A 27,950-nucleotide genomic window follows, 5' to 3' on the forward strand; every position below is an offset into this window, starting at 1 on the left:
CTCAAAAAACAAAATAGCAGGCCTTTCTGAGTCACATTTTGCCATTGTGGTTACACAATTGTGTTTTATCTTCCCCCCCCCCCCGTTCTTTTCTTGCTGTTACATCCTCACACAATATCCCACACTCTTATCTGTACAGCAGTTCTGATGACATTTAGCTGTGTCATTGCTCAGTCTTTCTCTATTCCTATCCAGTGGTATTTAATGTGATGTCTAAAGCATACTAATTTTCTTGTGTCTGACCATTGATGCAGGGATGTTCTTCCATGGGAGGGTAGGCAGAGCCGAGGTGTAGCACTTGTGTGGATTTTCTTTCCATGTAAGGAGAGGAGGGCTGCTAGATGTCCTTAGCTGCACATTAGCAAGGGAAAGCAGAGAATTCCATCTATACTCAAGATCAGCAGCTGGTTTTTGCTCTGTTTCCCACTGAATTTAGTTCCCTCGCATCCTCATTTCTTGTATTCAAAGTCACTGTCCAAATGGGGAGTGAAGAGTTGGTTCAGCGCTTATTTTTTAAATACAAATGTAAGGGATTCTTCACACCCCCAACTCCACCCACCACCCCCCAGCAAAAGCACAGCACTAAAGTTATCAGTCCTCCACTTTCTGAGTAGGTAACACAAGTAGCAGGGATACAGTGAGAACACCTTACACTGGATTTTGCTTTTGCAGAGAACCTCCCTTTTTTGGGAGGGAGAAGGAAGACCTGTTGCAAACTGAGTGTCAAGCACCATAGCTACCCTGCTCAGCTGGTCCCTGACAAATTGACAGACATGAGGTATGTGGAAGTTACAAGTTGGGTACCTGAGTGCCATTTTGTCATTGCTGTGTCATGATGCCAGCTGTACCTGTTACAGCTTTGTCAACCAGCTGCATCACCTACCTTAATGCTACAGAGCATATGCTTTTAGCAGCTGCAACGTGGTGGCTGGGGCTCATGTGACTAATTGAAAGACTCTACCACTTCCCAGTACATAGAACAGACATCTTTTATTACTGAGGAAAGGAAACTTGAGTTTACCATTTATTTTTTAATACAATTAAAGGAGGAACCCCAGGAAAAAATGTTATATACAAAATACCTGTGATAACAGAGCAGCTCACCTGGTACTAAGGCCCAGATATTAAGCTGAAAAGGTCTCACAGAAACCATTTGTGTGCAATTCACTGAATACAGAATAAGGCAATAGAAAACATGATTCATAGTATAAGTGCTTAAAGAAAAAATAAATGAAATAACCTGCCCATCAAGAATATAAAAATAAACTGATGCTAGACATACTTGTCAGTGAAAACTTTTTGTTTCCTTTAGAAGGAGTTACTTAAAGTGTCACAGGAGTCTGCGGTGATGTAGAAAGGTTTGGCACAGTGCAAAAGACAAACCCTTCTCCAGGAGGCTGTGCAATTGTCAGTCTGGAGCATAAGTAGAGGATGAGATAGTCAGAGGGAAAAAGGTTGTGCCAGTACAACTGTCAGAGCTCTGGTGTGGTTGGTAAGGTGGAAATGCATCGTCATTATAGGAGGGAAGGAAGCACAATGTTGAAAATGAGCAAAGTAAATAAAAAAAGAGGGTGTTCAGGCTGCAAGAAGCTAGTAGTTTGTGCTGGAACAAGCATAGATTGAAAGAAGAGGAAACTTGAAAAGTATGAGACACCATTGCCCATACAGCAAGTCCTGCAATAAGGTCAGGCTGCCTTTTGGAAACACTGCTTTCTGTGTCACCTATGTTCTGCTTGCAACTAGAATGCACAAGTGCAACGAGTATTGCTTCCTTATGACCCACCTTATCTCCTTTTCTCTGGCAAAAACCCCTCCTTAGGAATGTTCTGAAGTTCCTATTTCACTTCATACAATGGGAAAGCAGTAAAAAAGCTGATGGGGCAGCATGACTCTGCAGGAGTAGAAAGGGAGCAGTGTCTTATTTTTTACTAGCGACTTGATCCCTTAGCCTCTCGTAGCTCAATCCTCTATAAAGCACTTCTAGTCGTCCTATTTCCTCCAGCAATTTCTCTCTCAATATGTACCTGCTAGAAAGAAGTTAAACGGAATATTTCTTTGCTGTGTCCTAGCAAGATAAACAACTCAAGCAACAAAACATCCCACAAAGAGGCATGGTGCTTTAAGACTTTTTTTTGCCCTGCTAACTACACACATGGATAGAGCAGTAAGGGAATGGGTACAGCTTGCAGTGGGACAGAGCAAAAGGGCAGGACAAACCTGTCAAACTCAGGGCAGGGTTGAGTTAGGTTAGTATGCAGAGTTGCTTAGGAAGCTTGTTGGGGCTTTTTCCTCTTTTTCCCTTCAAAATGAGAAACCACTTTTTCCTACACAGTAGGCAAGAATATCACCCAGATCAGATGAGTCCTATCCAATGTTAGCATCCTGTAGGGAACTTCCTTCAAGTCCTGGCTGGGTAGAGAGAACGCTGGCAGAAAGCAGCAGCATTCAATGCACAGTAAATCCCTGTGTCACTGTGAGAGAGTCCGAAGAATCTGGAGAGCCTACACTAACAAGTATTCCTATGCAAATGTACAAATCAAAGCAGACCTATGTTTATGAAGCAAGGCCCCGAGTTACATTTCATTACAGTAGATACACGTGAGATAACCACCAAGTGTTACAGAAATTTAAATGGGGCTTTACAAGTGTGGGTAGGAAGGAATGCATATAAAATCTTCTACACGTGTATGCGCAAAGGTGTGCACATGCATGTACTCACACACACACACCACCAGCGGGCTGCGCTGTGTCAGATGTGCTCCTGTATCTCTTAGTAATTTAATGGAGGAGCTGTATCGTGGTACCTGGCTTGTCGAGGCCATCCTTTCAGGAGAGAAATGTTACGAGAACTTGTGCCACTGCTGTAGATAAGCAATATTAGTTAGCTGTTAGGTGTGCCGTCAGTATGTATCATTCCCTAAAAAGTCTCATAGCACTGAAAATAAGCATAAGGCATATAGTCTCACCTCAAGGTGCTTTTTCATGAAAAGTGTGTGCATTATTGCCTCTTTAGCAGAGAAGGACATGTAACTGTAATGGTCAAGTCCAAATCCAAAGTCCTCCAGCACAAAGAACAGTACTGGTAGATACCCGTGCGAGGCTGAATATAAAAGAAGTTTTAGCTGCTCCTAGTTGCAACATGGAGGCACAGCCTGACCTGAGATTGTGTGTCGGGGTCTGGGGTCTCCCAAAGGCCAGCTCTGCGTTACTAAAGGGGTAGATGGGGGTGGGCTATCTGCTAGGGTTCTGCTGGCCCCCTCATTTTCATACAGGCAGCATCAAAGCCAGATGATCCCAAACTCTTGAACTGGTATGTCAATGCTGACAACGCTCCTCTTCTGCCCCGTTGCAGGAACACAGAGGGTCCTCCCAGTTGGAATTCAGTGACCCTGTTGTAACGAGAGTACCCGACGGCTTCTGTGGCGTAGGTGGGGTTTTGTATTCATTCACACAAGATTATGTTGTCAGTCTTCTTGAGCAGCGTTTTCTATTGCTGTCATCCCCTTTCAGAGAGCCAAAGGGTCAACGCAATAAGCATTGCTGTACAACGAACAGTGAGGACTGCAGTGCAGAATACAAAGGATAAGAAACCTAAGGGACACAAAGAAAAGATTTTACTGATTTTCCCCCCCTTCTTCTTAATCCTAAATGTAAGCCAGAATGTTGTAGAGCCGAGACAAATGGGGATCACCTGCGATAGCCCTCCACAAGAGGGCTCCTATTACAGTAAAGACAGAGCTGTTCAGAGCTCGGCAGCTCTAGACAGGCACTACAGTGAGCTACAGACTGGCTGCACACTTACTGTGAAAACCTTTGGACCGTACAGAGGTGCTATCTCTCTGCGAAGTGAGGATGACTAATGACTGCACTACCCTATTTAAGCAGCTATAGGACATGGCCCAGCATATCACACCATTACAAGGTGACAGTCAGACACTAAGGAAGCACAGCTTCCATCCCTGTCCACAGGCAGCAGCCGTTCTAGGCACTGGAGTTGGGAAACACCAGCCACTTACAGAAAAAGCCTGGCAAACTTTTATAAAAATTATTAAAGAGGAATGTGGCAGAATGGATTTATTCAGTAGGTGAACTCCTGCCACTCCCATCACAAAACTCCCCGGAATTCATGCTAACCAAGGCTCTAGTATCTGTTCCAGATAGGGCCTTCCCCAGAGGAAAACATGAGTGGGTGGTCAGGTTTGGAAATGAGATGAGTGGCCTCAATGATCGTTTCCCCTCCTTTCCATCTCAAAAATGTTAAGCTTTTAGATTACTGCAACGCACAGCATGACAAATTCATGACTTCTAGAACTCCACAGCTGTTACTCTATGGCATTACCCTGGCAATTCAGCATGCTGTGGTGAGAGCAGGAAATGCAGTCACCTGGATAATGATGTGAATAAGAACAGTTAGCTGCTAATCTTTCCTTAAGTCTCTTGACTTCAAAAATGTCTTTTTGGAGGACACAGCCCTGAACACTGCTGAGCTTTCAAGCCAAAATGAATATAATGCTTTGTAGTCATAAAGCCTTGGTAAGCCAGACTTTTCCCCAGCCCATCCTTCACAACACCACATTATCGAAAGTAACTCCTTTTAAAATATGAGTGTTTCCTGGGCAAGCCTCAGAGGGGAAACTTTTCCTTCTCCATTCCTCCAGCTGCTGAAGGGAATGGGAGATATCTCAGAAGTGGACTAGCATTGCTGATCTTACTGGAAAAGCTGGAGTTGTTCTCTTGTTCACCTCTCCCTCACCACCATTTGGTCAATCCTTCATTTCTATCATCAGGGATGTTCCCATGTTAATGTATTGGATCAGGCACATGGCTCACAGGGCATCAGCCAGAAATAACCTCTAGGGGATGAAGCCTCACGTGGGACCTGTAGCAGCGATGAGCTACTCACAAATGAGTCCAACAGGAGAGGAACTAAAAGACTGCGCCGTTCTTAGTTAGGAGGCCCATAAAATGAGCACAAAGGCAGCGGCAAGGGATGTCACTGCATATCTTGACAGATGGATGACCATGCTACAAACCCACCTCTCAGATATTAACCAGCTTCCTTACACAGGTTCAGAGGAGACACTGACAGTCAAAGTTGTCAAATGTTCCTTTTCTTTCATCTCTCTCTCCCCCCATCCCCATTTAGTCCCTAAAAATTAATGTTAGTTAAGGAAATGAACGCCACAAAAACTTGCACGCCATCCGTGCAGGGCCAATTCTGTGGAGAAAGCAGCTTAGCAGCCCAGGAAATTTGGTCCTCTAACATTTTTCACTAGATTCATTTCTAGAAATTTGAAATAACCCAAACAAAGCAATGCCCCACAAGCAACATGAGCATCATTCCTCTAGTTACCTGACCAGGAAACACCATGTGTCCAAGTTGGCAATAGGGCCCTACCGCTTTTATTTACCCTTAAGGACAGCACACACTCATATTAAAAGCCATACATGGTTTTGTGAGCTAACATCACCCTAGAATCTAGTAGTATTTGAGAAGCTATTTTGCCAAGAGAAGAATCGTGGAAGAAAACTACCTGCAAATGCAATCTGGTCATACAGATGATGTTTCAGATGTCACTTTAGAGCTCACAGGTGGCTTCATACATTCTTTCACACCCTCTTCCACTGAATCCTGAGGCTTACAACAGTGAGAACAGACTGAAAAAGAAGACACCTCATTAGTATCTGGATAAAAAAGCTGAATCCAAATGCCTTCTTCAACAAAGTAAAGTATGACTGAGAGTGGGAAGAAAGGAGAGAAGAAATTAAAGAAAAACAAATCTTGTAGCTCCAGTTACTTCTATTCTTCCTTGGCAGGACTCATCCCTGCAGTACATCTGAATACGGCTGGCCCATAGCCATAGCCTGATCTGATAGAAAGCTCTGTTACATGTAAATGTTATCTATACAGTGTCATATGGATAAAACAGTTCTCATTAGCATAGGGCTAGGATCTCAGCCTGGCACAAAGACAGGTTGCTACATGCTAAGATAAGGACAGAAGGGAAATAATGGTAAAAGTTACATGTCACTAAATGCAGTTTACCAAGCAAGTGAAAGAACACTAGTGTTAGAACCAGCCAACCAACTCTTTCAGTGCTTTAAAAGGAGTTCAGATTAAACAGGTCCCCTTAGTATGTCAGCATCTATGAACAATTTTGTTTTAATAATTGAAGTTGAATCTTTCTGTACTATTGCAGCAAATTGTACTTGCACAAGTTTTACAACAAGGATTCTAAGCTATTCTTTAAGTGACCTCTAATTTCAGTCTACTCTTGGTGCTTTGCGTTAAATTAATGAAGAGCCAAAAAATCTAGAGAGTTTCCATTCTTAAATTACTGCAAAGACAGGCTGTGAGCTCCTCAAAGTAGAGGGTTCTGAACCTCAACAAACATCTACATGTTTTGGTCACCACCACAATCATGCATCTGAGAACTCTTATTTCCGTTTTGCTCTATCTTTCTATTCTTCCCTCCCACACTTCAGCTCTTTGAAGCATGGCTTTTTGAGCTCAGAAACCACTCTTAGCATCAAGGCAGCTCTCAACTCAGCTTTCCATATGCCAGAACAACAGAAGTACTCTCAGACCTATTCTGAGCTCCCACAATAGCTCTTGAAAGGTAACCTGTAGCAACACCAACAGGAAGCACTCTGAGGACAGGTATTTCCCTTCCCAGACAGGTGGCAATACAAAGCAGCACCAAAACGTGACAACTGTGCAAACTGGGAAGTTGGATTGAAGCTCTAGCTTCAGTTTCTTACAGTATACGCCTGGTCTGGAAAGTGGCAGTACAAAATAGCACCACCTGACTCAGCAAATCTAATCCTTGTGCATATTAGGAAAATGGGACTGAAAGGGAAATTCCAGTTTATGCAGCCATGTCCTGTGCTGTTGCAGGTGATCCCATTCTACCACATTGGTACGCTTTTTACATGTACTTTAAAAGCAATTTGGTTTCTATATAAAAGGCTATCTCAGAATGCTCCAGAATCTTACTGATTTAATGGTAAGGAACCTTTTAATTTCCAGCCTTTATTTGTTTAGAGCCAAATCTTTCAATTCCAGTTCATTTTCTCCTATAATTAGAAGTTCATTATCCATGCAGCTGACAGCACAGGCTGTGATCAGCTGTGATTTTCTTGGTCTCAACCTGCTTGCTGCTTTCCCATTGACATAGCCCCAGGGAACAGCAGGGGAGAACCAGCACTGGTGTCACAGGGGCACGAGTGGAAAATGAGGAGGTGCACAGGTGTAGACAAGAGTCACTGCCTTCCAGAAGCTTCCTTTCTTTGTGATAAAACACCAAAAATAAAATTAGCCTAGCCTGACTTAGTGGTCACACTGGTTTTTGAGGGGATGTGGTTGGTGAGGAGGGGAAAGGAAAAATGCTCAAAAAAAAATGCTCAAAATTGTTCAAACAAAATGCTACCTCCACAACTCTGACTTGAGAGTGAACTTGTCTGAAGGTGAAATAGACATAGCAGAAGAAACAAGCATGACAAACTTAAAAGTGCCCCTAGTGAAGTGAATTGAGTCCCTGCTGCCTAGCAAATAACTTTCCAACTGGGGATACCACTGCGACCATGATGAGTTAAGATGCTCAGACTGGTGGCTTCTGGTTGAAGTGGACTGAACACAGAGCGCTCTCAGTGAGGTATCCTTGTCTCCAGACTTGACCTCCCCAGTGACTGACAGAACTTGATTGGGTGATATTTATAACGTGTTGCAAGGCCTGCTGTCTTTCTCCAGGGCGGCTTTTCAAAGCTGCTAACGGGGTGTGGATAGGACATCTACTGCTGTTGACTTTCAATACTGGCTGGATTCCTAGCTGCCTTTATAAAGCCAATAGATGTCTACCCTGATCTTCAGGGGCCTTCTGGCTAGGTCACCTTAGACATGATTAGGAGCAACAACTAATGGATGAGATTTTTTTGAGCCACAAAAAACCCCCCCAAAAACCAGTCTACTCAGCTGCCAGCTAACCCTGAGATGCTTGAGGTCCCCTTTGCCATTGAAAAACTCCTGGAGACATGTCTGGAGTTACTGAAGACTTCATAGGGTGGGACAGGGCACCTCACCTGTGCTGGTTTTGGCCACACAAAGACGACAAATCCATCTCTCCTGATTGGGGTTCTCCTAAAAGTGGGACATGCTATGCTTAAGTCCTTTCTGTGGACCTAGCACTATATAGTTTTGTAACTTTGGCTCTGTGATTTTTCTGAGGGATTGTCCAAGTAGGGTGGTAGAGAGATCCCATTCTGAAACTGTCAGTGCTCAGCTCTATCTATCATGATCACCAAGATTCTTGGCATCTTCAAGCATCTTAATATATAAAAAGGGACCTTTGTGCATGTCTTCAATTCTGTATACCCCTGATTTTGGAAATACTCTGATCTGCTGTCAAAACTCCCCATCACCCCTTCACTCTCAAACCTGAACCCTAGCGCTGCCTGCACACAAAACTTAGGAAAGTCCTGAGCTGGACTTAGATTTTGTGACAGTAGATGTTGCATTGAAAAAAAAAAAAAAAAAAAAAAAAGAGAAAAAGGAAATGAGAAGAAGGTACAAAAATATCTAGTGTGTCAGTATAGTTTCTATAAATGTGTATTTTGCATAGAAACTCCATAAGCAGTAAGAGACTGTTTCTTGAAAAAGGAGCTATACTTACCATGCCTTGGGAGGTATCGTGCTGCAAGGGTGATAGCCAAAAGGAAGGTGATTATGATGATACTTGAAGCAGTAATGACATTATAAGATGGAGGCACAGTAGGGACAACGCACTCCTTTGTTTTTCCTGAGACAGAAGAAATAAAACATAAATAAAGGGCCCAACAACATATTGGCATTTTCATGTAAGAGCAGCTATATGAATTTTGGTGGTTCTGGCCAAATTCTAACTCAGATATTCAGCCTGAAAATATACCTGTTCAGTAAACAAACAAAGCTGGCACCTAAATTTCTTCCATTCTCCAAATTTGCTTTGTGCTGAAATTTTTAACATATCCACAGAATCCGAAATGATGGGTCTTTGTCCAGAACAGGACTGAGACAGGCAATATTTAAAAACACCTAAGCTGTTTTTAAAGAAACTGGTTAGGCTTGGTGGAAAAGTCTGAGTCTATACCTAGAAAACTTCCATTCTCAAAGGTACTCTGCAGTTTTTCTTACTGTTTTCACCAGATTTATGCCTAATTTTTTCCCCACTGAATTCACAGGTGATGGAGAATGATGCATTAAACAGACTAGAATAGATTTTTTTCTGCATGGCAGGAAAAGAGTGTTGTGGCAGAGTTCAGTTTCAGTGGATCTGGAGCCTTTGGCTTTTTACCACTGGAGATGCCCATTCTGCCACTTGGAGACTAGAGCAGATAACGGGCCATTCTTGTACAGTACAAGACAACCCTAATTCAACAGGAGGGACAGACTTGGTGCATGTTCATAGATCTTCAGGTTTTCATTGTCTGTCTCTGGCACAATTAAGGATCATTCAGCTTCTAAGACACTAGCCTGATCTGCTGTACAATCTTCCCCTCCACTGTAGGGTTTGCCTCCTACGTTTACCAGAGGCTGTATTCTGTCTGGAACTTTGTGTTCATGAAAGACTTGTTTGGAGGACCATTTCCATCATACCAAAATGGGAGTCATTCCACATCTTAAAAATCCAAAAGTGCGGGTTTTGTGACTGTGGTTGTCACTGCTGATTGCACCCTCCTCTAAGAATATGTGTGACAAAAGTGTATTTCTATTATTACTTTTTTTGTTGCCCTCCTTTTCTATGTGGTATGATATTCATAACATTCTTCCATTACCATCTCTAGGGACATTATGCACTACATCCAGCGATAACCAATATTCATAAAGCACTGGTTTCTGGCATTCGTCCTGAAGCTGAATGGCACCTCTCCTCATGAGCCCCTTTGATTTTAGTGAGATTGATGAATAAGGTACCTTGATGAATAAGGTAAGATTCCCTAGGAAAAATAGCACTTCTCTAGCTTCCCTTGAAGGTGCCCTTATCTGATGAAAACACCAGACCCAGAGACATTTCAGAATACTTTTTTGTAACAACATTAAAAAAAAAAAAATCCTTTTGGCTTTAAGAATTTTCTTGCAAATCCCCTTCTACTGCAAAACATCTGGACTGTAGTGTACTGCCTTCCCCCACGCTGTTCCCACTTGTGCCTCAAGCTTTTCAAAGCACAGACTCATCTATTATGTTCTCACTTTTAAGCCACGCACAGTGATGGATTTTTTTTCTGTATGAGTTAACCCTATATTAAATATGTGTATGAAAGCAGAATTTTGTCTAGACCCCAGCTGACAGTTTCTGTCACTGAAGCAGGAACAAACATGCTTGTTAAATGAGGAAATTCTTTTTAATTGCAACTGTGGCTTTTAAGGCACACACATTTCTCAAGTCCCTCCATTCGAATACCAGGTCTGTACCACGCAACTGGCAGCCAGATCATGCTGGTATAGAGGGGCACTGAAAGGTGGCAACCCCAACCTGTGGGAGCCACTGAGGCTGACATCACCAGATCACAACAGGATCCACTTGGTCTCTCAGCCCAGCTGCGACACGGTAGAGCAGCAGAAAGACAGAGCTGTCTCTGTTTGTCAGTCACTGTCATAACTCTCCTCTCCCCCCCCCGCTGTCTTACAGCCTTTGAAATATTTTGGTGTGCAGCTCACAGGTGGGATCACTCGGTCATCCTTGCATGAACAGATACACAAAATCTACTGCTTTCTCAGAGACGCAACTCAGCAGATTCAGCAAAATGGTTTTGTAATCCAAACTATTAATAAAACCTACTCAGAAGCAAACTGGTGGACTCGGCAAAGCCATTGTATTCCACGGAGCAAGTGAAGCTGATGTCTTTGGTCACATTGAGCCACAGTTTGCCAGTGACGTTGTACGCTCTGAGGCTGGACTCGGATACCCAGCTGGCATTCCACGCCGTGGACTCGTTGTCGAGAGCTCCAGAGAGTTTGGGTTTGGGGAAACCTCCATAAGAGGAACATCTTACCACCATCTCAGTTGATTCACAGGAATCAGCCAATACTTCCGCTGTTATGTTCGGCTTACTGAAGTCAGCTGAAGCAAGAAAGATTTAGTTACCATTCTGTCAGATTACAGTGAGGGCTGCAGTCCTGATCACCCACGGTCAAAGCAAAGACTCCTCACAGGGCCTTCTTCCTCTGTCATAACCTGTTTGGCCTTTCTTGTGCCTTAGCATTCTCCCCACAGCCTTGACTGGCTACAGCCTTGGCCTTTGCTGCTTCTCCTCCCTGGGTAGCACACAGACTTCATGACCGCACCTCTCCAATGCCACCATTTCCCTCCACATACAGCAGTTTGTGGAACAATAGAAGGAATCATAAAACAGGTAAGAAAAATATGGGACTGAATAAAAATCTGTATTACAGGTAATGGTAGACAGTGTCGTGTGTCCCCCCATTAGTCCCTTCCCAGCCAGAAGCTCACGGTGGGTCCATCTCTGCTGGGAAAGGAGGCGAGTCACATGTTGGTCTCTCAACTGGGATGGCCAGCAAGAGACTGAATTACATTTTCTGCATGAGAGCCCCTCCAGAAGGCTCAGCTGAGAGTAAGACCAAGTCATAATAGTCATTGCAAAAATGCATAGCAATACACAGGTCCTCTCAGACCATGTTCTCACTGGACTTTTTTCTCATTGCCAAAGACAGTTTTCAGAGGTTTCCCAGCCACACAGCTTGTTCCATGCCCTTCTGCCTGGTCAGATGTATTGCTGTAAGTGTTTGTGAGGCTGCATGGTGAAATGGATGAGAGGACTAATGAGTGAAGAAGGAGAAGAAAGGTGGTGATCTTTTTAGCCCTCTTCCCTTTGCCAATCTGGTTCACCATGTTACTGTAAACAGTTGCATTACTAAAACTAAGGATGCCCATAGGTTGCAATGAAGAGCCCAGGGTGAGGAGGAGGAGGCAAGGGGTGGCAAAGGAACTATTTAAGGCAACTCTCCCACTGGAAGAATCTCCATGGGACCACATCTTTAGCAAGAGAGGCACCAGTCAGGAAAAGAAACTCAGCGTGTGGCTTCCTGGTGGGCATAAGTCACACCAACACCGCTGCTGCCAAAGGGACCAAATTCTCCCTCCCACCCCTGCCAGCTGTAGGTCCATAGCCTGCACACCCCTGCAGGTGCTAGCCCCAGCCACGGCAAGGCCAGGCAGAGAGCTAGAGCGTGTTGCTCAACTCACTGCAAAATGACCCTTTTTGGAGCAGCTAAGGTTTTGTCTGCGATTGCTCCCTGCCTGACTCATCGTTTGACCACATGACTGCTGGGATCTGCACAAGGCAGACAGCCTTCTGGTCGTTGTGCATCTTGTGCTGACCACAAACCCATGGTCTAGGCTTGCGAGTAACTAGTAATTAGTGAAAGAAAGTTGCTCAACATTGCACAGCCAAACAGCGGCACACAAGGAGAGACCCGGATTTCCTTCCAGGCCCACTATCTGTTGAGCAATACGGCATTGACATCCAGTCTGGAAAGTCCCTTCAAACATCCCAGCTGGCCTCACCAAGGCTCCCTGATCAGTCACCAAGGAGTAACACCTTTCCGCCTCTCTCAGGTTAGCCTGATTCCAGCAGGGGTGAGGGGAGCTTTCCCTTTCCCGATCCCCACAATAACTGATCCCACTTTACCAAAGGGAGCCAAAGTCTACCATAAGTATTACAACTGGCCTGTAAAGACAGCAAGGGGATTTCTGGAAGGAAAGAAACTGGAGTATTTGCAGGGAGGAAAAGAGATCTGTTGTTTCACATTTTTCATGCAGTTAACTCCTCAGCCCTCACAGCTAGAGAGGGTGCTGGCAGTGCACTTCCCTTTTTTCATGTCAGTTCCCAGAAAGATCGCTAAATTTACTTCCTTGCACACATGCCCACCATGCCCTCAGACAAGCAGACAATGGCCAAACCTCAGGAGCCTGGTTATTTTTGCTGATGAATCTCATTCCAGATGGGGAATATTCATTCACTGACTTGTCTGGAAGATTCCTGGAACTCTGTGCTGCTAAAGGTATTCAAATGTATGTATATATTTATATATCTTACCAGTATCTCTGCCTCTGGTTGAAACCAACCGCCACAAAAACAGTGTTAGAAATGGAAAATAATGTCAGTGGAACTTTTTGTAGCCTCCAAGAAAAGATTCAGATTCGTTTTGAGCAAAGGAACTCGGGTTGTTTCTTTAAGGTAAAAAGCCTCAAATCTCCAGCTGAGTTCAGCCTTAGGTTGTGGATCTGCAGCAGGGCTGGCCAGCCCCCCCAGAGAGCCTGGGCTCCCCAGGGGTTGGATGCAGGGCTGGGATGCTGCTGCAGTCACAGAAGAACAATGCCACCCCATTCCTCTTTCAGCTTGGACACTTCCCTTGCGCCAAGGGCTGGGTGTCTGCTTTGCCCAAAAGACAGCAGGGGGCAGAGGTGGCCTAGGGCACCCAGCAGCAGTGGTACCTGGGGAGGTGTCTTGGGAGGGGTCCTTTCCCAAGAGGGAGGCATCAAGGGGAGGTTGTTGGGGTGGTGGGAAAGGCAAATTTTCTGTAGCTGGGGTAGCTTTGGAAAGGTAAGGAGGGAGGCTGCTAGAATGGAAATAGTTAACAGACCTTCTGGCACTCTTTTAGACTTCCTGTGAAAGTCTATCTGCTACATTATGACTAAAGCTTGGAGGAGCATCCTTTACCCACCAGAGGCTGGCACCAGAAAGCTTCAGGTATTGGGAGGCAATCCACCTACCTGTAACAAAGAGGGTGACAGACTCATCACACACAACAACCGAGTTCTGCGAAAGTCTGCGGTGCTGAACTATACACTGGTAAGAGCCATTGTCCAGGATTTCCACCGGGGAGATCCACAGGGTGAGGTTCCTGGCATCCATCTCTGTCCGGTTCACGTACTGCTTGTGCTTGGAGATCATCTTCCCCTCTGCGTAGGCAAGCACTACCTCTGTAGTGTTCTTCTGCCAGTAGACCCGGTAACTATGTAGGCTTTCCGAGCTGGGAATTTCATGACAACAAGGCAAGCCAACTTTTTCTCCCACTTTGCTTTTGACCACTTTCTTCTCCAGTGCATAGCCTGTAGGTGGAGGGTAAACAAAAGTCAGTGAGACAGTGGTATAGCCTTGTGCCAGGACCTGCTGCATAGAGCTTACCTCTTTCAGCTCTGTCTGTACCTGCTAATGTACTCCACCACCCACCAAGCTGTTTACAACTTCAGCCCTGCACTGAGGGGAGGCCTCCCTTGGCATTGCCTCTTACGTGATGCTCCAGTCCTACTTAGGATCCTGAGCTAGAGGGCACACAATGATTTCTGCATGGCTTACTGAAGGCGAAGGCAGGAGAGTTACCTGCCTGAACAGAAATTTTGCTGGCCCCTTAAAAAAAACACACCTCAGAGTAAAAAATTGCCATTATTCATGTACGGGGATAAAAACATACATGCCCAAACCGCTACCTCCTCTGCTCTCCCTTTTCAGAGCTCAGTGTTTGGAAAGTCTGTGTCACCCTCCAGTGGGTTCCCTGCATGCCAAACAAGGCCACAGTGGACTATTAGTTTGGGGGTTTGGGGTTTTTTGGGGAAGGTGTTTTTTCTTAAAAAAAAAAAACAACCCAAAGCTTTCAAGATCCCAGAAGCTGGAAGCAAACCTACAGCGATAAACAAAGGTTACAGCCACGCTGTCATCAGCCTCCTAGTATTAGCAAATGAACAATTTTGCCTAGTCTAGCTAAAACAAATTTGTATTTGCGAAGGCCCATGGGCCTCCCTTGGGATTACTTGCAAACCAGCACAGGCATTCCCCAACTCCTGCCCAGCAACTGTGTCAGTGCCACACCTAGTATACAGGCATGTGCCTACAGTAACAAGTCAAGACCTTGGCTGGAGAAAATTAGGTGCAACTTTGATCAGGTTAGCAGTAATCCCTCTGCTTCGTGCTACAACTTTTATGCACTCCACTCCTGTAATCAGCCCTGCTTTCCCACTTTCCTTCCTCTTTCCAGTGGGTAGGTGCTTGCAGGAGCCAGGACCTGATACGTGAGGGAGCAGCCTACCAAGGAGCTCCTGCTGTTACTCGAAGAGTGACCCAGTACTGACTGACGTGCGGTCCTGTGCTGCACCAAGGCCAGGGCAGATGGTTGGGCTTTTGCCTGGGTTTGTGCAAGCTTCAGGATGAGGCTTATCTCTGCGCAGCCTGCTTTATTAGTCCAGAAGGTCAGGTTGCTTTACATTTGCCCCGCTTGTCTCAGCCTCACTACCTTAGCACCCATCTCCAGTAGCGGAAAGGGGATACCAATCTGTTGCACTCCATTGACTGAGAGTGGAAAAACAAGGAAACAGCTGGCCTCAGGACTGAGAAGATTCAAATTACTTCTTCTTTCCCTGCCAAACAGATTTCAGTAAACATGTCTGAGAGAGAAAGCAGGGAAGTCCTGACCAGGTGGTACGCCACTGATGGGGAGAGTGCAGCATCGCCCATTGGTGGAGGTGAGACCCCACATGCAAAGCCTCTGCCTGAAGCGTGAACCGAACGCTTGACAAAGCTGAGCGTAAGATCTGCAACCCAACCCTAAAAAAGTCTGGCTGATGCTGGCTCACACATTATTGTCACAGCTAATGCCTAACAACAGCCACACTATACACAGGCATAGAGTGCAGTGCTCAGATTGTGACTGGGATGCTATGACATTCAGACCAGCTGAAGTGTCCAAAACTGCCACAAGCTCGTTGCCGGCCAGGGCTCGTTTTCATAGCATTGACTCGCAGACCCTTGGGATGCCATCACACAGCCGGCAGCAAGACCCCTGCAGCATGCTGACCTGTGCCCAGCAGCACACCCTGATGAGATGCTTCGCAATCCTCCAGCTGCCAGCACTGGAGGGAGACAAGCAGATGCTCAGCCAGTGCATCAGCACAGCTGGATCCTGGGGCAGCAGTGGGGGCTGCTTGCTGAAGTTAAGCCTAGGCAGAGAGCCTGGGACAGAACATGAACTAAGCTTTCACCCCGCTCCCCTGCAGCACACCTACCCCTGTCCCACTTGCACGCTTTATGTTAAACCTGTAGGAAACACACTGAAAAATCCTGGGGAGGTCCTGGCAGCACTATGGAATGTTTTAATATTAATTAAATAAAATAGAATACATAATTAAACGAGCAACTTCTCATTTAACTGGTTTCCCTCCACTCAGCCACTTCATTGGTCTTCCAAAGGGAAAGATTCAAACTCAGTTCACGCCCCCCCCAACCTGTACTTCCCCTTAGAATGCATCGCAGACTCTGAGCAACCAGACTGGGGGCAGACCAGGAGCCCACTCAGCCCGCTGACCTGTGTCAGCCAGCAACGGGTAGCCAAATGGTAGAAAAACTAGTTCTTCCACACCACACAGGATAAAAACTGCCATACCCTGCCAACCTTTGGTAGCCAGGAATTTAGGGATTTCTTGGCATCAGCAGTTTAATCGCTACTGCTAGACCTGCCCTTCAGGGAGAGTTCTTAACCCTTCAGGAATGCACATATATTTTTGGCTTCCACAACATCCTGTGACAATGAGTTGCACAGTTTGATTACATGCTGCGTGAAAAAGCATTTCCTTCTGTTCACCTTAAAAGCATCCCACTTTACGCTGTGATTCTTGAAGTTCCTCCTCCTGCATGTCTGCATGCATTTGTGCGTGTATGTGTTTTTTCCTTCAACCACATCTTCACTTGTTCTCACAGTTCAGCTCTTACTACTACTGGAGAGACCCACAAGAGCAGCCCGTCAAACTTTGGGATTGTGGAGCCCGATAAAGACAATTTTCTATTTTCTTTTGCAGCAACAGGGGAAGAGTAGGCGTACAGTAAATGTCAGGGTGACATCGCATCATGAGTTGCATGAGGTTCTCCACGCCTTGCCCCTCAGAGTCTCCTTTGCAACCAAAAGGAGAACAAAAACCTTCTCCGCAGTACATGTGCTGGGGCTGGAAACTCCTGCTGATGTCACATCTACCCTTAAAAGGCTCTGCACCCTTGAAACTGCAACCTGAATGCTGCAAGCCTGAAGGAACCAAAGTCCACGAAGAGTCATTCAGCCCCACAAAAGTCCCCTTTCACTTTAAAGGTGAACTGCAAAGCAAAAATGAAAATTCAGTTCTGTCCCATTTCTGTGCTGAATGCTCTCTGTAACCAGGCTGTGGGGGAGGTATCCACTGTGGAAATAATTTTTAATGACTTTTCTAGAAAAAAAAGATCCCTCCTCTTCCTACCCACCTGAAGCCCACCCGCTCCCTTGCTGTGCACTCACATTGCTCCGTCTCTGGAAGCCCACGGCGTGTGGCAACGCTGAACTAATGAAAGGGCTGACTTTCTGTTCCCCGGGCAGAAAAACATTTCATTCAAACTATGTCTGTGCTGCAGATGCCTCATATGGCAGGGCTAATTAGAACTGAAAGGTGAGTGTAGAGGAAAACCATCCTTTCTTGTATGCTCCAAGAGTCAGCAAGCAGGAGAGCTGTTGAGCCTCCATCCCTGTTTCCTTTACTCCTTGCCCAAGCTGTGTTTCAGAAATTCCCCAGCCACAGACAGCTTGGTTTTCCTGACCACTCGTACAATCAGGCAGTATGAGAGAGCAGATTGCCTCTGGGGCAGAAGTCCTGCAGAGACATTTGACTGTAAAAGGCAGTAAAAGACCACACAACACTCTAGAGAAGCAGCGTTGAACTGTTGGAAACCTTCAGATAATTCCTGGTGAACAGAAACCCCAAAGCCTTTCTCTTTCCCCTCTATCTCGCATTTCTCTGCCCTTCTGAACTGCTTTGCCTTTTTTTGCTCTTACCTTGTGTTACCTTGCTTTGCAAACAACTGTCCTGGTTTTGGCTGGGATAGAGTTAATTTTCTTCCTAGTAGCTGGTATAGTGTTATGTTTTGGGTTCAGTATGACAATAATGTTGGTAACACACTGATGTTTTCAGTTGTTGCTAAGTAGTGTTCATACTTAATCAAGGATTTTTCAGCTTCTCATGCCCAGCCAGCAAGCAGGCTGGAGGGACACAAGTAGTTGGGAGGGGACGCAGCCAGGACAGCTGACCCAAACTGGCCAAAGGGGCATTACATACCATGTGACATCATGCCCAGTATATAAACTGGTGGGGAGTTGGCCAGGAGGGGCAGATGGCTGCTTGGGGACTGGCTGAGCATTGGTCAGTGGGGGGTGAGCAATTGCATTGTGCATTACTTGTCTTTCTTGGGTTATATTTCACTCTATTTTTGTTATCTTCTTTTTCATGACAATTATTATTGTTATTAGAATATTTTATTTTATTTTTATTTCAGTTATTAAACTTTTAATCTCAGCCCACAAGTTTTACTTGTTTTCGACTCTCCTCCCCATCCCACGGCAGGGGTGGGGTGCAGAGGGGAGAATTGGCAGGGAGGACTGAGCAAGCAGCTGCATGGTGCTTAGTTGCTGGCTGGTGTTAAACCATGACAGCAACCCACAAAGCCACATGTGTGAAGGGAACGATCCTTCTTCGTGGGCCTCGAATCCTTTGCCCCTGTGTAAGCAGCAGGTAAGACCTGCACATTATTTCGACTGACAGTCCTGCAAAAAGCTCTGAGGCAAATTGTCAGCTACCCTCCAAAACCAGGAAGGTCCAAACAGCCCTGCATTGCTTTTTTTTCCCATAAGGTTCCCTATTTATCTTTGCAACAGCAGCTGGTCTCTCTACTCTTAATTATTGGCATCACTGACTTTGCCTAGGACCATGCACCTGGGACTCCCACTCTGCTGGGGTGCTGACACCTTTCTTGCCCTCCGCCTGCACGTGGGCTGGAAAAAGGGGCTTGGGGCAGCTCTGGGAGGAGGTGCACATCATGTCATGGCAAGGCAAAGGCACTTCTGGTAACTGGGGCTGGGCCAGCTGAGGAAAACATATCTCCTGGAGGCCATCCCCTGGGGTCAGTGCAGGAATCGCACCCAACAGTCCCCAGGTAATTCTGCAGCTCAGGCCCCTCGTTTTCTGGGCATAGCACATTTGCCCCAAACTTGCAGGGATTATCCTTTGAGGACAACACAGTACTTTACGGGAATTTCCGAGCAAGACAGGTCATCAGTTGAAAAATTGAGAAATTTTGAAAAGCTATCTTTAAAGGACTAGACACTCCCCCTTGGTCTTTTCTTTAACCCAGGTGATTTTACCAGTAAGGAATCAGATTCTCCCAAAGCTTTCCATGGAGTTAAAGCTCAGCAAACATCCTATACTGCACTGGAATACGTGAAGAAATGCTTTGTATTTAAATCAGTGTTGTGACAGACTCCTGTGAATACACTGATCACAGAAAGACCCCATTAGATGCCCAAATAACTTCTATGTGGAGACATCATTTCAGCAGTGCGTAAAAACACTATCTTCCTCTGCCTTTCACCTTAAAGGCCCCATGCAATGAGAAAGATGGGATGGAACAGAGGAAAGTGGGTGCTGGCAGGCCCTGCTGGCTGTTCTCTTTAAGGAGTCCCTGACTGCATGTTAACCCAGGCACGAGTGCCTGGTAAGCCTCCTAGGCTCCTTCTACCCAGACTGCATTCCAGCAAGTCGAGGCATGCAAAGGGAGGTCTCGGCATGCAGAGGAAGGAGGAGCCCTTTGCCCTTGCACAGCCCCAAGCCCAGCCTTCCAGTCACAAACTACAGGCCTGCTGCTACCCTTCAGCTGCTCTAGGCTGCTCTGGCAAAGCAAAGCAGCTGCAAACCCAGTTTGTTTTACTCATGTCATGGTGACTTCTTGCAAGGTCATGTTCCCTTATTCATCCCAAATCCAGTAAGACAGAGGAGCAGAAGAGAAGGGCATCCCAAAGAAAAACAGCAATGTACTTAATTCAGCAGCAGTTCCACTCAGTCTCACTTCCCTGTACCCACTCACGCTAGTCAAGCATGTCCGCGGCCATTAAGTGACAGGATTAATCCTAGTTTACAATGATGTCATGACTTGCCTGAGATAGGGAAACAGTTTAAAGACGTTTTTCTAAAAGTTCAGCTCTGCTTGTTTCTGTGCCGTAACCTCAGGGTGCCAAGTGGTATAGCAAAGGCATGGCACCCCTTCCTTGGCTTTATGTACTTCCCATCTTCACATTGCCACATTCCTCCTGAACAAAACAGTAACCTTGCTTCTCCCAGCTCTATACAACATGATTTGGCAATTATTATAATATCCCCACGGTGTTTTGGTGCCTGACTCCTTCAGCAGTCTTCGTTCCATTTTAATGCTGTTTTGTTTCATGTGCAAAGCCTTAAGTGAAGAAATCCTTGAAATCACGAAGTGACTGTGAAACCCATAGGACACCTGCCTGTGTCTATAGACAGAAAGACAGCCCATCTTTGGGGGTGCTGACTAATCCCATTTTTTTTTCCCAGCAGCTTGTTAACTTGAGGCCCTATTGATGACAAATGAAATTATCAATTTTATTTGCCTCCCTAAGAATACTTTGATAAGCAGTGATGTACTGTAGGTAACACTCATTTTAGAGTGGTTCACAGGGGGCTCTCAACACATGCTAGTGTCCGACGTGGTCCCAGTTTCTTAGACACTCACTACTCCCATTGAAGCCCTCCCTCCAACTGTGGTTTCCTTTTCAGGTTGCAGACTGAATGCTCTGCTTTCTCCAGCCTTAATTGCTGCTCACCAGAAAGTAGATTTCACACACCCCCGATAGCCTTTTTGCCACAAAAGCCAGCAGGGCAACCCAGCCAGATGGGGAATGAAAGGAAGTGCTGTTACTGAGTCACAACTCTGTCAAAAACCTGGCTTTAAAGGGAAGGAAACTCCATGAAACACAAAAAAGTTCCACGATCTGCAATTAGCAACTGAGAAGACAAAAGGGAATCTGAAATAACTTTGGTAAAGGGACTCACTGCAGCACTGGGGCAGCTCCAGCCAGCTGGTACCCCACCCTTTTGCTCTAGCTCATATTTCGGTACTTCTTAAGATAAAGATCTACTGTGTTCTGAGTCACCACTGCCCAGCCGGGACAAGCCCACCACCTGGGTATGTCCAGTCTGCTTTGTTTATAGCACAAGTAAGATCGCAACCCTTCGGTTGGCAAATTTCTAATCTTGGCAGTAGCCAGGAGGTCAGATCCAAGCAAGGAGCTGGAGATGAGACACCAAAGTACTTGGGTGTGGAACAGGGACTATATTGCATCTTAAGATCTTCCCCTTTGCTGCGGAGCCGTCCACATGGGTGCTGCACACTCAGGGAGGAGAGGAAGGAGTGCTTGCTTATCTCCTGTGCTGCATATTGACAGGGACATCAGCAACGGGGACAAAAGGACATCTTTGACCTGGGGAAAGGAGCAAAGGGAAGCGTCTTTCTGAACCTTCCCCCTTTCTCCTTTCGCGGCATGTGGAGTGGGTGACCCTGCTAGAATAAAAAATGGCAGGAGGGACACTAAATCTGAATGTTCTCAGAGGATTTGCATATTTTAGTTCCTTTCGAGATCAAATTCCTGCAGCTGACTCACCACTCTTACGATTTCCCAGTTTGAGGGCAGAAACTAGATGTGGCAGTTGTGCAAGACAGGACTTTGGGGGAGATTTGTTGCACAAAAAGACAAAAATAAATTTGTTAATTTTTTTCCCCTGCAGACTCTGTCTCTTGCTGACTGGATCACTTTGCACTTCCTCTATATTTATCTCCCAGCTGAAGATGTTGTCAGATTATTTTCCTAATTCCTCCAGTACCACTGCCATGCATACTGCTGTCCTTGCAGCACAGCTTTTGAAGTTGAGGTCCTCCCCAACACTTAAGGCCACAGTTTTCTTCAGTGCTTGCTAAATCTCACTGCCTCACATGATCCCCAAGTAGCCAGCCCACTCTTGAAACTAATAGAAGGTGAAAGTGCCCAGTAACCAGGAAAATCAAGTATAATACCTTTCACATAAGACCACTCAAAATTAGAAAAACTACTTTTTTTTCCTTTTCTTCTAAAGTACTTTCCCACAGCCATAGCAATGTTCACCAGTGCAGCTAACAACGCTACAGGCCTGCCAGCCATTATCTTGTTATAAAAACCTGGTCCCTGCTCAGGCACTAACTCACAAGTGCTCTGCAGATGACAACCTTGACAATAACCCTGCAGCTGGAGGACTGGCTGGAGGAGAGATTAAACAGCCCTATATGAGTGCAGCATGGCAAATGGTAATTAACTGAAGGATGACTAAGGAAATGAGACCAAAGCAGTCCAGAGGTGTCTGAAAGCTACAAAAGCCACAGAGTGAGTGAAATGAGAGTCTTGGGCAGGGGCCACCAGAGGCACCAGCTGGGAGCATTGCAGGGCAGGGTGATGCAGGGAAAGGGCTCTCTTGGCTGGTAGGTAGCAGTGTCTGACAGTGAGGTCTGTTCAGACTGAAACACTTCCCCCAGCACAGGGATAAAACCCTTGTCTGCCAGGCATCGAAAACTACACCAGAGGGTATCTGCTATGGCGAAAGCAGCAGTATGCAGAGACCTGCCTCGATGGTCTTTTCTAACAACTTTTTATATTATATGGTAGCACTCTGGGCTCGCCAAAAGGTGAATGTCTTTTGAGCACAGTCTAGCTAGAGATGCCACCGTTACCCAGCAGTCAGCACTTTTATTTTCAGTCAGGGAGTCCCCTGGGACCAATGATATTTTAAAAGCATAACAGTGAAAAAGCAGAAGCAAAGCCTGTGGCATTTCCACGTTGGGAAAGACTTACATATTCTTAAATGACCTCCTGAGACTCCCAGTGGTGATGTCCCTCCAAGGGGACAGAAGAGCTACAATTAAACATAAAGTTCATCTATTTAAAAACAAAACCAATCTCCTTTTGCCAAGCAAACAGACTTCACTGCATTCAGCACATTTGCCTTGCTACCTCATGAAAAATACCACATCTAAATGTGTGCAGCGCTTACAGTAGGAAACACATGTTTAAAAGGAAGGAGAGTTTCTCTGAACATGGAAATTCTCTTCCAGCTTGGCACAACCTCGGGGTACAGCCAGATGACAAACTGGCACTGATCCCATGCCTTCTCCACATGAGCAGAAGGGATCTGGCTCCCCTTCCCCTTCCAACCCCACATGCTCCCACTGCTTTCCTTGCAGGGCTCTCCAGAGGCTGGTTCAATACACCACACTGGTGTAAAACAAGGGGAAAAAAAGAAACTTTCTGCTAAGCTGGAAGACTAATTAGATCATCCAAGGATCAGACACATAGCAGAACTATTGCAAAGGACAGAAGGATTGCATAGCCAGTAGCAGAGGAGAGAGGAGCAGGATTGCACCCTTCTGTGGCAATGACCTGCTGGGCGCCCTCAGCCGTGCAATCTGTCTGCATGTCCCTCCAGGGTACACAGCGTCAGGCGTAAAAGCAAACTGGCACTGAAGAGAGCGGGCTGACCCCTGCAGAAAACTAACTCATCACAAGCAATGCAGGGTCATAACTCCATCAGTGGCAGCCTTCATTTTTGTCAGATTGATTACGTCCATTAAACCACGCTTGTAACTCAGAATTGAGGCAGCAACGAGCAGGAAAGGTGTGAGGGAGTACAGGGTGGCAACTTCTGCTGGTAACCTACTGCAGTGCATAAAAACTTTAGCCCCAAACTTTGCATGTTTAAATGCAGGAATGTCTGACATTCACATTGCAAAAAAGTTACAAATGTCTCAGTGATCCAAGAAATGCAAAAAAGCTGTTGCCCTCAGAGTAATGTGAGCTCACCAGAGTTATCTGGGTTCATTCTGATCTAACTGGAAAAAGGAAACAATGTGGGTGAAAGGAACATTGGACCAGCAAACTCGGTGTGCAGGCCTATAACTGTATTTTGACTGCATAAGAATGTAGTTTGTCTATGTTAATTTTCTGTGTTTTTTTCTAAAGAATTCTTTCATTTAAAAAAAACACAACAGAAGAAGTAAAACAGAGTCTATAAGCAAAACCAGGAGCCTTTAGTTGCGTTTCCGTTTCTCCAGACAAGCTGTTACAGCAGGTTTCACTCTGGATAGACAGACAGACAGACAAAGGAGTTCCTTAGTTCCACTGCTCTTGTTTTTGAACCAAAGACATTTATTTTCTGCATGTCTGGAACAGGAGGAGACAGAAACTCATCCGAAAAAAGAAATTAAGAAACCAGCAAGGCAGCAAGAGCAATAAGACGGAAACTCAATTTGCATCCAGTGATCAAGTGGGCAAATCCAGTACGTAAAGAAAAATTTCTGCCATCTCTGTCATCAGATCTGCCCTAGGCACAACCCTTACTGGAGCTGGCATGGAAACTGGATGTCAAGCACCAAAAGCTAATTGCTAGACACTTCAATATTTGGGGGTGGCCACAAAATAGGGAATCTTCCTTGTTCTCAGCCCTCCTTGTCCCCTTCTGAAACCCAGCTCCACTCCGAGCTCTTTATTGGCAGCAACGCGCGAGAGGGGATTCCCAGAGTGAGTTACTTGTGAGCCAGCGCTCGCTCACAATGCGGAGGGAAGTGGATATTTCCCCCCCGCCTCAACTCTCCAATAACTCAGAAAAGCTGGAGGGATTTTCCTCAAAACTTCCCAAAAAATTTCACCACTGGGAAGAAGCCAAGAACTAGGTGGTCCTCAGTCCGAAGAAAAGACTCCAGGGAAGCTTAAAAGGAATAGTCCATGGACACAAAGCCAGGCTCGCTGGGTCCCTGCCATCAGTGCCTATGCCATGTTTGCACAACGGGCAGGGAAAAGTCATACTGAGCAACTCCTAGCAACATTTTCCTAGTTTAACAAACTGGGACTGAGAACGTCCTGCAATTTGTAGGTAGGCGTGAAGGTCCAATAGCAGGAGAAAAACAAGCCCATGGGGATACCGGCAACGTGTTCAGACTGTAAATATGTAAGTCTGTGCTGTAATCAAGGCTGTTCTGCCACTCTTCTGCTGTGCTGAGACAGCAGGGTTTTTGTGCACATCAGTGTCTCCAGCAGCAGATGACATCTCAGAAGCAGCTCTAAATTACACTGGCATTTCAGTGGGTCACCTCAGGTGAACCCCAGAGTAGCAAACTTCAATTCAAGGGGAAACATATCTATGTAGGTTGGCCATACACGGTTTCCTATGAAATACAACCTTCAAATCATCCTTTTTAATTAAGCCCCCCATTAATGCCTTCTACTGCTACGATGTAAAACTTCAGCCTGGCATTCCCTAATTACTATTTTACTCACACTGGGCATACAGAGAACACCTGCTTTTATGCTAGCATGCCACCTAACCTTTCAGAGTGCTACAGCACGGAGATGTGCAAGCACCAGGACACCCAGGCTAAACCCAAGGTCACAAGATGTAGCCACAGGCTCTGGGTGCTGGCTTCAACTGTGCCTTGATGTGCTCATGAACAGTCCCACGCGGTGTCAGTTCTGTAAATGTTGGCCTTGGTGACTCGCTTAACAATGCATGGGAAGTCATTGGCAGGGCGATGGCAGACTCCCAGGGCTTCACCATTTTGCCATGACAAGCTCGGTCCCTGTGGGTGAGCTAGGGAAGGCACCACCTACAAGTCCCAGTAAAGCTTTTCAAACCACTCAGTTGTGGGTACTGTGCCATGTATTTTCAAGGGTTGCTAACGTAGGAATACCTCTTTTTGGAGAGAAAGGTGGCAGAGTGTGTAAGTGTGCATACAGAGAGAGAAAGGAAGTGCATCGGCTGTGCTGCTTTTATCAGTTGGCCAAGCAACCTGCTCCTGAGGCACCAGGACTTTCACAGACTCATTGCATGGGAAGCATCTAACAATTATGAAAATTGATATAATGCTTTCAAAATAGCTTTTTTTCCACTCTGCCTCTTGCAGAATTAAACCCTAGGATTTTGTAATTGATCAGATTTGGAGAAGTAAGTCTTCTCAGCACCAGGATGGCCAAATCCTCCTGCCGGCCTATGGATTTGTGCCTTGTGTTTCCCAGCCCAGGAACCTCTTGCCAAGCCTCCCAGTCCATTCCCAAGCCCTTGGTGACACCACAGTCCTTAAAGCCCCCTCGCAGCTGCCCCCTGCCCTTTCTGTCGGCTGGGCATGAGGAGAGGCAGCATGGGCTCCAGCTGTTTGGGTGCCGCTCGTGGCTAGCCAGCAGCTTCCATGTAGTGGGCAAGGATGCTGCATCTCTGCCAGCTTTGCCTTCCTCACAAAATTGGTTGAAACTGGGCAGGGGATTTGAAGGTTACAAGTAGGGGCCTAAGACACAGATGGAGAGATGGAAAGCAGGATAAACTATCATTCCCTCAGTAAACCATATAAAAAAAAAAGTACAACTACAGGAACATCTAGTTTTCTATTATCAAACTCCAATTTCTAGTACTGGATATTAGCATGCATCAGACTGTATATTGAAGTATTGCCCATCTTCGGAATCAGCATCCATTTTAGAGAAACTACATGACTGGTGAATTACCACATGCTCGTAATTACATTAATAACATACCACAAGCTCTTAAAGTACAGAGAGAGAAACAGTTCTGCACATGATAGATTGTTTGCCCATTGCAGTATGGGCAAAATACATCTGTGCTTGACACGTGCTTTGCAAGCACAGAGGTAGGGGAAGGAGTGCAGGGGAAGACAGGAGAGCAGAGATCTCATGCACAGGGTTTGAGGTGGTTGCTTTCTTTACAAGTGAGCTCTGCGATTCAATCCCTGTTAAATTCTCTGAGTTTTGTTTTAAGATTCTGAGACTGAAACTCAAAATGAAACTCATCATCAAATATCTCCTGGTTTCACAACATCAGCATGAAAAACTCCTAATTTTGCAACCCTTGATTTTTAATCAAAGCCCCAGTTCAGCCCAGGTTTGCTCTAGAGGACTGTTAGCTGCAGTGAAACACTAAAATTGCCAATAAGCGCAAACCTACTTTGCATCCATAACGAAGCCCAGCTCAGAAGCGAGTTTCGTGTGGTTTCAAGGTTAACATTTCACACAGCTGAGAAGACTCATCCCAAGCCTCTTGAGGTCAGGAGGGACCTGCGGACTTCAGCGAGCTTTGCGGCAGGTGCTCGGAGAAGGACAGGGGGCAGCCCTCGCAGTCCTCCGACGGGGACTTGCTGGAGAAAGCACTCGCTGCGGGCTGCGCTGCCTGGGCGGCGGAGCGCCCTCCGAGCCGCCGCTCTGCCCCGTCTGCCCCACCACGCCCTCACTTTTAGCCATCCAAAAAACTGCGGCAACCACCCCGCCGAAGCCGGAGGGGCCGCGCCATGTGCTCGCAGCAGACGCCAGCTGCCCCCCAGACACCCTCCTTCCTCTCGCCCCGGCTGGGACGGGCGACCACCTCGCCCCTCCGGGAGCCGGCAGCCTGGTGCCACCGGGCGGGGGAGCCGAGAGCTCACGCGTCCTCAGCGCTCGCCACCGTGGCTAGCGGAGCCAGCCACCCCAAGCCCCGGCCCAGCCCCAGCCCTGGCAGGAGACCCCAGGACGAGTGCCCCCCGCCGACCGGGACACGGGTGCCGCTGCCCGCTCGGGCCCCGCACGCCCCCTCCCACGCCAGCCGCTCCTGCTTACCTAAGCTAAGGCAGAGCAGCACGAAGAGCCCGAGCCCCAGGCACCTCCTCAACGCCGGCGGGGCGGCGGGCAGGCACGCCATCTTCCTGCAGCTCCTGGGCCGGGAGGAGAGGGGGACACGGTTAGGGGCACGGCGCCGGAGGAGGCACGGCGCCCGCCGCCACCCCAGAAAGTCAGGAGCGCGAGCCCAGCCCGCCCTCTGCCCTGCCCGGCGCCCCGGGATACCTGTGGCTGCTCCCTGGGCGGGCGGCCCCGAGGCCGCTCCCTGAGGCGGGGAGGAGGCAGGGGGGCTCAGCGCCGGGCCATGGGCGCCCGGCTCCCGCCGCAGGGCCGCCGAGACGCTCACTCCCCGCCGGGGCGCGGGGGGGAAGGCCGGGCGGCGGGCGGGCGCTCGGCCTCATAAGTCGCCTCACGC

At 46.7% G+C, this 27,950-nt stretch overlaps 1 protein-coding gene across 1 annotated transcript; it reads right to left on the reverse strand.

Annotated features, from left to right (window-relative positions):
• Positions 1-79: 79 nt before the first annotated feature.
• CD80 (CD80 molecule) lies at positions 80-27,950 on the reverse strand. The gene is made up of 7 exons (XM_069785435.1): positions 27,761-27,950; positions 27,536-27,630; positions 13,770-14,108; positions 10,815-11,096; positions 8,670-8,795; positions 5,535-5,658; positions 80-3,591 (listed from the first exon to the last, which is right to left on the reverse strand). Exons 1-6 carry the CDS (start codon positions 27,934-27,936, stop codon positions 5,552-5,554), a joined length of 1,125 nt encoding a protein of 374 aa, XP_069641536.1. The 5' UTR covers positions 27,937-27,950; the 3' UTR covers positions 80-3,591; positions 5,535-5,551.

This window comes from Haliaeetus albicilla, chromosome 6 (genome assembly GCF_947461875.1).
Source record: "Haliaeetus albicilla chromosome 6, bHalAlb1.1, whole genome shotgun sequence".
Taxonomy (NCBI): Eukaryota; Metazoa; Chordata; class Aves; order Accipitriformes; family Accipitridae; genus Haliaeetus; species Haliaeetus albicilla.

Bases quoted from the DNA above. Each gene is read 5' to 3' on its own strand.
- CD80 (XM_069785435.1), bottom strand. From the start codon at position 27,936: ATGAGGCCGAGCGCCCGCCCGCCGCCCGGCCTTCCCCCCCGCGCCCCG. The intron at 27,631-27,760 runs GTATCCCGGGGC...CTCCCGGCCCAG, and splicing joins CGCCCAGGGAGCAGCCACAG to GAGCTGCAGGAAGATGGCGT. The intron at 11,097-13,769 runs GTAGGTGGATTG...TTCTTGCTTCAG, and splicing joins TGTCACCCTCTTTGTTACAG to CTGACTTCAGTAAGCCGAAC.